This window comes from Condylura cristata, unplaced genomic scaffold, assembly GCF_000260355.1.
Source record: "Condylura cristata isolate star-nosed mole 26May11 unplaced genomic scaffold, ConCri1.0 scaffold00318, whole genome shotgun sequence".
NCBI classification, from domain to species: Eukaryota; Metazoa; Chordata; class Mammalia; order Eulipotyphla; family Talpidae; genus Condylura; species Condylura cristata.
Genome location: NW_004567419.1, coordinates 1 through 8,791, shown reverse-complemented (window position 1 = coordinate 8,791; position 8,791 = coordinate 1). Strand labels below are relative to the sequence as shown.

Below are 8,791 nucleotides of genomic sequence, written 5' to 3'. Positions count from 1 at the left end.
CCCTCTCCCCCACCACCTCACAGCGCCCCCTCCTCCCAGCACCCCACCACCCGTTCCAACCCCCTCCGCAAATACACAGAATCGCATGCGCACTGGGAACCTGGTGGAAAGGGCTTTTGTTGGGAAAGCGGGCTGGAGGACTCCACGCATGCGCGGTTTGCCCGGCCGCGGGTTGGGGGGGCGCGCGGAGAAAAGGGGCGGGGTGGTCTGAGCTGCTGTGCTGGCAGCTGTAGGCGAGGGCGCGGCTGCGGGGTTCCTGGTGCTGAGGACGGACGCCATTGGAACCCAGGGAAGGTAAGGCTCTGGCCCGAGACGAGTCGGGGAGAGCGCGAGTGGAAGCCGGCATGCTGTGCCCCCCCCCCCCCCCCCACCCCGCAACCTCGGATCGGAACAAAGCCTAAGCACTCAGAACCCCGACCCCAAGTCCACCCGAGGTGTGGGGCGAGGAGTGCCGGCACTGTGTCCCTAGTCCTCCCCCACCCCCCGCTCTCCGCCAGTTTCCCCCACGCGAGCCCTAGGCACACGGGAGTCCCACAGCCTGAACCCCTGTGGCAGCTAGAGCCCTGTGCTCCGTGCGGAGTGCCCAGGCCCCACCCCCACCCCACCGCTCCTGGATCCCCCCCCCCCCCATCCATGGGTCGCTGTGCCTGTCTCCTGGAGTTGCGGTCCCGGGATTTGAGAGCGCCGGCGCTCCCGTGCCAGCCTCAGCGAGGTCCCGGGCTGCCACAGCATCCACCCCCTAGCGCTCCAGCATGAGCCCAGCCTAGCCTGGCACGGGTGGAATCCCCAGCCCGGAGCTAGCCGGGTGTCCCTGGGTCGCACTTTCCCAGAGCTTTCTGCTGTCTCCTTCCTGGGAGCCCTCTCCTCTGCTCTGCTCCTGGCCCCTGACTCCAGCCCTTAAGCTCCAGCCCTTTGTTTCTTCCTGTCTCCTGGCACCCCCTTTTGGGACCGCTCAGACCCAAACTGGCCAGTCCCGCCATGATCACATCTAGCTGCTGTCCTTCCTGAACTGGCTTTGAGTTGGGGGAGGAGGGAAAATGGGGGGTCAAGTCCCTGCACCCCCTGTGTGCCTTGCCCAGGACTCTGTGCCTGAGGGCTTGTAGCCAACATGCCTCCCCACCTGCACCAACTGCCTACTAACCTGATGATTGCTGCCCCTCACCTCCTGAGAGGTCCCGCCCCCTCCCCCGAGGCGCCCTCCCCCTCCCCCTCCCCCTCCCCCTCCCTGTCAGGTCCAGTCTCTTCTCTTTGGGACCCACAGCATGGCGGAGGGCAGCTACAGCATGGAATCTGAAAGCTACAATGCTGAAGACATGGACGAGGGTAGCGATGACGTGGGGGAGGAAGAGATGGTGCAAGGCAACGACTATGAAGAATTTGGTGCTTTTGGAGGCTATGGCAGCTTCACCAGCTTTGACATGCGCCTCCTCAGAGCCTTTGGTAGCTTGGGTCCAGGCCTCCGCCTCCTAGCGGTGAGGCCCCTTCTGGTCACCTGCTGTCCCTGGGGCTTCTCCCCTGAGAAGGAGGGTGGGGGGGAAGCCGAGGGGGGTGCTTCTGGGGAGGGAGGGAAGGGGAGGGAGAGGCCACCATTCTTCCCCCAACCCTGCCTGTCCTGCTCCGAAAAAGGGGGTGTGGGCAGTCGGGGAGGTGTCGGGGCTGGCAGCTCAGGAGAGCGTGACTGAGTGTGTAGAGTTTTCTGCTTGCCCTCCCCTTCTCTCCGGCCTTGCAGAATGAGCCCTGGGAACTGGAAAACCCTGTGCTGGCCCAGACTCTGATGGAGGCCTTGCAGCTGGATCCCGAGACACTTGCCAACGAGGCGGCCGCCCGTGCTGCCAATGTGGCCCGCTCTGCCGCCTCCAACCGCGCCGCTCGGGCCGCCGCCGCCGCCGCCCGTGCTGCCTACAATCAGGTGGTCACTGAGTCCCTGGCAGCCCCAGACCGGGCCTCAGGAGAGCATGCCCAGCCCATGACCGATGCCGCCGCCACTGCCGAGGCTCGGGGAGCCACCCCTGAGCCGACCCTGCCTTCTCCGCACGTCTCGCAGCTGCTAGCAGACAGCGAGGTGGCCGTCCCCGGGGCTCCGGCGACCTCCGCTCAGCCCCAGACGCGGGAGGCCTCGACCGAGGGCCCCGGTACCGCTCGTGCTGTCTCCCAGGCTCCGTGTGCCAGCGAGAGGGCTGCCGCCCGGCCCACGACAGCCTTCCTGGGCCAGAACGATGTCTTTGACTTCACGCAGCCTGCGGGTGTCAGCGGCATGGCCTTCCCGCGCCCCAAGAGACCCGCCCCGGCCCAGGAGGCTGCCACAGAGGGCCCCAGTGCTCCCTCTGGCCTGCCTCAGGCGGCATCTCCCAGGGAGGGGGCCTCCACCCAGCCCAAGACCACCAAGTCTGGGAAGGCTCTCGCCAAGACCCGCTGGGTGGAGCCTCCGAGTGTCGTGGCAGCGGCTGCCGCTGCGAAGGCCAAGATGGCCACCAGCGCCGCTGAGCCCGAGGGCGCAGCTGCCACTGCCCAGCACAGTGCTGAGCCCTGGGCCAGGATGGGAGGCAAGAGGACGAAGAAGGTGAGCCCTTGCTTGCTCACCACGCCCTCTCTCTCGCCCCTGCTGTCTTCTCCACGCCCCGCAGCCCAGCGCCCCCCCACCCCCACCCCAGTTCTTTTTGGCTACTCTTGTCCGTGTGTCTCCACCGTGGGTTTCCAGCATGCTCTCGCTGCAGGTAGTGCCTACCTGGGGGCCCGGTGGGAAAAGGACGGCTCGGTGCCTCCGTGGCGCTCGGCGCATGTCGTGGGCTGTCCCTACCGCTCCTCTTTGCAAGTCCCTTGCTCTGGCTGAGACGTGTGCCAGGTGGCTTTGCGTGGTGAGCCCGGCAGCCCTGGGTCTGTCCTGTCTCACGCTACAGTCCAAGCACCTGGACGACGAATATGAGAGCAGCGAGGAGGAGAGAGAGCCTCCTGTGGTCCCACCGACCTGGAGAGCCTCGCAGCCCCCCCTGACGGGGCGGGCTCAGGCGACCCCTCGGCCCCCGATGGCCCTGAGGTCCCAGGTGCCCTCGAGGCACGTGCTGTGCCTGCCGCCCCGCAACGTGGCCCTTCTGCAGGAGAGGGTAAGAAGGATGCCCTCCCCCACCTCCCTCCTCTCGCCCCTGGCGGGGCTGAGGTTTGCGGTCCCCCAAGCCTCGTTGATCTCCCGGTGTGCTCCCTCCTCCCTCACCAGGCGAATAAGTTGGTGAAATATCTGATGATTAAGGACTACAAGAAAATTCCCATCAAGCGCTCAGGTGGGCACCCCGTTCCCCGCTCCCCAACCCTGCTGTACCTGCAGCCCCAATTGAAGCCCTCCCCCCACACACACACACACAACGGTAGTCTGTGGCCCTGGGCTTGGCGTGCACAGAGCGGACCGTGCTCCGCTCAGCAGGGCTGGCCAGGGCCGGTGGCCTCTGCTCCTTGGCCCGTGTTCGAGCCAGGTGCTCTCCCGTTCTCCCCTCCTGCAGACATGCTCAAGGACGTCATCCGAGAGTACGACGAGCATTTCCCTGAGATCATAGAGCGAGCGACGTACACGCTGGAAAAGGTGGGCACGGGCAAGCTCAGCCCTGGAACAAGGGCTGCGGGGTGCCTTGAAACCGGTGTGCGCCTCCCGGGTCCCGGTGTCACCGCCACTGCTCCAGAGGCCTCTCCAGCCTCTGCGCCCTGAGCTGTCCCTGCGGACTCCTCCCCCGGGCTTGTACCCTCTGAGCATAGGCTGTCTGTGAAGTGGGCCCGTCGCCCAGGCCAGCACCAGAGCTGCCCCGCGGGCCAGGGCCTGATCGCGCGCCCCCAGGCCCTTGGGCTCCCCGTGGGGAAGCAGTCTTTGGACAGAGGTCGAGGGACAGCCTGCGCGGCACCCACATGGGTGTGTGATCTGCCTTCCCGTTTTCTCCCCCATGTAGAAGTTTGGGATCCACCTGAAGGAAATCGACAAGGAAGAGCACCTGTACATCCTGGTCTGCACGCGGGATTCCTCGGCACGCCTCCTGGGAAAGTGAGGAAGGACAGGGGGGCTGTGACCTCCTCCGGTGGTGCCCCTCCCTGCCCGGTCTCCCACGGTCCTCAGAGAAACGGGCAGGATAAGCTCTCGGGCTGAGCGCTGCCCCCACCCACCCACAGTCTGCGCTGCCCGGTGTGCGGGCACAGAGGGGCCCGAGGCCCTTGCTGCTGCCCGCCTCTCACCCTTGGACCGCTCTCCGTGGGGAGCAGGCTGCTTCCTGCTTGCCTCTCCTGGCGCAGTGCCTGGCCCCAGCTGGGCGGGGCAGACCTGGTGGGGTGGGAGGCGACCGTTCCTGCCGCCCCCAGGCAGGGAAGGTTTCCCTGCCTCTGGACACACTTGCCAAGCACGCGCTGCCCGCCTAACCCCATCCTAGTGGAGACCCGGGAGGGGGCGTGGGTGGACACATCGATGGGCGAAGTAGCGGTCTTGGGAGGAGGAGTGGATTGTTTGGCTCCGGTAGCAGCACGTGCAGCGGGTAGAGGGCCGGCAGCCCCCGCTCCAGGTCAGGCTAGTTGGGCCACCAGCATGCTGAAGCCCTTGGGGGAACGGGTGGTGCACAGGATCCACTTTCCCCGCCCGCAGGACCAAGGACACTCCCAGGCTGAGTCTCCTCTTGGTGATTCTGGGGGTCATCTTCATGAATGGCAACCGCGCCAGCGAGGGTGAGTGGCGCTGGTGCCTGGGTCTGGCGGGAGTTGGGGCGAGGCGAGGGTGCCCACAGTCCCGCCTTCCTGCGCTAAGTCCTTGTACCTCATTCCCCCTCACAGCCGTCCTCTGGGAGGCTCTCCGCAAGATGGGATTGCGCCCTGGGTACGTCTGGGCTCTCCGGGCTCCTGCCCCTGAGCGTTGGACTGGGGCAGGAGAGTACCTGGGATCGCATGGCCCTGGGTGGTGTGGTGCGGGGAGGGGGCAGCGGTTCTCACTGTGGTGAGTGGGGCGCGGTCCTGAACTCCCTCCCCTCTCTGCCCCGAGTCCCCTCTGGTCCCCTTTCTTCCCCAGATGACCTCTAGGCAAAACGCTCAGCACTGGGGCCCGTTGCTGACGTGTGGCCCTCTGGCCCCTGGAGCGTGCCCCGTCGCCGAGGGGATGACCCTGGCTGGGGAGTTCCCAGTCCTTTGGGGAGGGCGCCCTGGCCACACACCCCCCGCACACACACACCACACACACACACACATCAGGCCACCACCACAGCCTGTAACCTCGGCTTCCTTCCCTTGCTGTCAGGGTGAGGCACCCGTTCCTTGGCGATCTGAGGAAGCTCATCACCGAGGACTTTGTGAAGCAGAAGTGAGTACTGACGAGTCACCCGTGGCCCGCACATGCGCTCTCTTGCCACGCTGCCCTGGCCGAGAAAGCTACCCCGGCCCGCAGCACGGCCACAGAGGGATGCCCGTGAGGGGTCTGCCATGCTTGTCGGTGGGCTGTGTGAATACCGGGGACAGGCTTCCAGGGCGGTCTTGGGGAAGGGCACACGTGTCCGCTGAGAATCGATTGCGGCTGAGTCCACCGCGGCCGGCTCACTGCTCACCGGCCCTGGGGGCTGAGGAGCTCCCCCACCCCTGTGAGGAGTGGAGGTGTGAGCCTGGCCCGGGTGGGAAAGGGCCTGTGGGGGCCTGAAGCCCAGCCCTCCTTTGTCTGGCCGGAGCCCACCCCTTCCGCTGCTTGCGGAGCACGTGTGTGCCCACACAGGGCAGGCGAACTGTCCTGCCACGCGTGCCCACGCGCGCACACTCACACACTGAGCCGGGAGTCTGCACATGCCCCCGGGTGACCATTCCTCCCCTAGACAGTTGTTTTGAAGGAAGACTACCTGGGCTCCCCCGGGCCCCGAGCTGGGGCGTGTGTGTGCTCAGAGCAGGGGCCTGAAGAAGCGACGCCTCTGTCCGCCGCACGCACAACAGGAATCTGGGTTCACCGGAAAGGGCCAGAAAACTTGTGGCCTCCGAGGAACAACAAGCGCCCTACTCGTGCCCCCGACCCCCGCACTCACACCCCTCCGCGTGGCTTCTGGGCAGGACCCTTGGCATCAGGCTCGGAAGGCCACCACCTGAAGGCAGAAAGCACTGGACCGGGTCACGGACCGGGCCACGGACTAGACGGCTAGGCCCCTGTCCTTGAGGAGCCGGGCTGCCGCTGCCTGCCTGGGAGGGGCCCCCGGGAGCCACTAGTGTTAGTGACCGCAGGTGTGCCTGCTGGACGCCAGAGCCGGTTGGGTGTCGCACCCAGGTACCTGGAGTACAAGAAGATCCCCAACAGCAGCCCCCCCGAGTATGAATTCCTGTGGGGCCTGCGCGCCCGCCACGAGACCAGCAAGATGAGGGTCCTGAGATTCATCGCCCAGGTAACGGGGAGCCTCTGCCTTGGCCACAGCCTCCTTGCTGTGCCGTTTCCCCAGGGAGGCTCAGGAAAGCTCCCAAGTAACTCAGCCAAGTTCACAGCCTTGGGAAGTACGAGGGACGGGGCGACGTCCCGGCTGTGGCACAGGTTACGTGGAGCCGAAGCCACCGCGTTGGTTGTTTTTATCCCGGTTGGCGAGGTGCCCGGGAGGGCGTATGTCAGGAAGCGGGTCGCTCGGTGGACACGGGGTAGTGCGGTGAGGGAGGCTGCTATGGTCCCGTCGCAGAATCAGAACCGAGACCCCCGGGAATGGAAGGCGCGTTTCTTGGAGGCGGTGGATGATGCTTTCAAGACGATGGATGTGGACATGGCCGAGGAGCACGCCAGGGCCCAGATGAGGGCCCAGATGAATATCGGGGAGGAAGCTCTGATTGGACGGTGGAGCTGGGATGACATCCAGGTGGAGCTCCTGACCTGGGACGAGGATGGAGATTTTGGCGACGCCTGGGCCAGGATCCCCTTCGCTTTCTGGGCCAGATACCACCAGTACATTCTGAACAGCAACCGTGCCAACAGGAGGGCCGCTTGGCGGGCTGGCGTCAGCGCTGGCACCGACGGTGGGGCCAGCACCAGCATCCTGGACGGCCCCAGCACCAGCTCCACCGCCCGGACCAGAAATGCCTCCCGAACCGGTGCCAACTTCTTCTCCTGGATCCAGTAAGATTGTCGGCCCATCACGGAGACTCTGCGGGAGGGGTGGGCAGGGGCTGAGGAGAGCCCCGGGAGGCGCCGGGGGAGGCGGGGAGCCGCGGGAGGGTGCCGACACGCTCCCCGTGCTCTTCACGTCCCTCCCGGTGTCCGCGTGTCTGAACGTGTTTCCTCGACCGTGCCTTGTGTTTGCAGACACCGCTGAGGCCCGGGGCGGCCCTCCTCGCCCAGCCGAGTGCCTCCCGGAGTCTCTTAGCAGAGCGCTCTAGGCGGCTTCCACCTGTCCAGTGGAGCCGGCATGCCGGATGAAGCCTTCGTGCCCGTCTGCTTTCCTTGCGTGCTTTTGTCGTGCTTTCATGTTTTGGGGATCCGTGTTACATTAAAGTTGCAGAAGTACCAGGGAACGTATGGTCCTTGACCTGTGTACGAGGTGCTCCGAGCCCTGTGGAGCGGGTGTGGGCAGCGGAGGTGCCGCCCAGCGTGGCCACCGAGACTTCGGGAGCCTCGGGTCCACACCTGGATGATGCCCTGTGGGGAGCAGCCCCGGTGACGTGCCCACCAGTGTGTGTGTTGGGGTGGGGGGGTGAGCCGGGGTGCGGTGCCGGGAGAAGAAATGGGGTGAGGATGGCGGCGCGGTCCCAGCAGGGGACAGTGTCCACGGCAGACCCAGCACCCAGACCCCTGCCCATCTTCGGCGGCGCCCTCCCAGAGCACGCTCGCCTCCTCGGCAGCATCCTCGTCAGGGCCTCACCCCCGGGACGCGGTCCTGAGGACGACGAGGTGGACCTCCCAGCGACACCTCTGTCCCCGCAGCTAGAAGGACGCGTCAGTATTGCTGAGAACACATGGGAGGAAACAAAACTGGGTGCAGACCCCCACCGCCAGTGTCTGTCCTGGCAGTGGCCCGTGTGGGAGCTTTCCTCCACCCAGTTAGGCCAAGGCCACGCCTAGGTCCCAGAGTCTTCAAGGGCTGCAAGGTGGATGATAGCAGGGCAAGAGTCTGCGAGCCCTCGGCCGGGCACGCTGGCGGGCAGGGGCAGTGCCCAGGGCTTGCTGGGGCCTCCAGGGGTGTCCGCAGCTTGTGAGGAGGAAGGGAGGGAGAGATGTGGAAGGGCCCCCGCCCCCACTCCACTGCCTCATCCACCCCAGGAGCTGTTCTCCTCTCTCAGCCAGATCCCCATCCCAACTGACCCCCGCGGGACGATTTACGAGGCCCAGAGGAAAGTGAAAACTTGCTCTGGGAGGGAGCCCTTGCTCAAATTTTCCCGAGGATTGCAAGAAACTGCAAGGGAGGGCAGAGCATTGCGCCATGTATGGGGTCCTTCCGATCGCAGGGTGTGCCATCTGCCCTCCTTCCCCCGCCCCTGAGGACAAGCTGCTGGCCAGCTGGCGCTTCTGCCAGCTCCTTGGACCTGGGTCTGTGCTTGGCCGCGCCGACACCTTGGGATGCCACAGGGGTCACGAGCCCTCCCCTTCAAGATTCTGTTGCTTGGTCGGGGACGCGGGAGGAACAGAGCCGCCTGGGACCCAGCCCTGGCATGACGAGTCCTCCGGTGACCGGGCTGAAGCCAGTCGCACCGGACCCTCGCAGGACCCCGCTGTGCGTGCCCCACCCAGGCACCTGCCTCGTCCCAGAGGAAGGTGGGGGGCGCCCAGCATACACCTGAGCTTGAATGCCAAGTGCACTGGCTTTTGCCTTGGGGAGCTCATCTGGGAGGC

The 8,791-nt window shown here is 66.0% G+C and overlaps 1 protein-coding gene across 1 annotated transcript; it reads left to right on the top strand.

Moving 5' to 3' along the window:
* The first annotated feature begins 146 nt into the window (after window positions 1-146).
* Window positions 147-7,468, top strand: LOC101633235 (melanoma-associated antigen D4). The gene is made up of 13 exons (XM_004695774.2): window positions 147-294; window positions 1,262-1,472; window positions 1,730-2,560; window positions 2,898-3,101; window positions 3,212-3,275; window positions 3,492-3,571; window positions 3,930-4,021; window positions 4,610-4,689; window positions 4,795-4,837; window positions 5,252-5,314; window positions 6,254-6,368; window positions 6,651-7,081; window positions 7,268-7,468. Exons 2-13 carry the CDS (start codon window positions 1,263-1,265, stop codon window positions 7,275-7,277), a joined length of 2,223 nt encoding a protein of 740 aa, XP_004695831.2. The 5' UTR covers window positions 147-294; window position 1,262; the 3' UTR covers window positions 7,278-7,468.
* Window positions 7,469-8,791: the final 1,323 nt, after the last annotated feature.

What these genes read in the sequence shown, in the direction of transcription:
- LOC101633235 (XM_004695774.2), top strand. Translation starts at nt 1,263, where the DNA reads ATGGCGGAGGGCAGCTACAGCATGGAATCTGAAAGCTACAATGCTGAA. An exon ending in CAGGCCTCCGCCTCCTAGCG is followed by an intron (nt 1,473 to 1,729) that starts GTGAGGCCCCTT and finishes CCGGCCTTGCAG; the next exon opens with AATGAGCCCTGGGAACTGGA. An exon ending in GAGGACTTTGTGAAGCAGAA is followed by an intron (nt 5,315 to 6,253) that starts GTGAGTACTGAC and finishes TGTCGCACCCAG; the next exon opens with GTACCTGGAGTACAAGAAGA.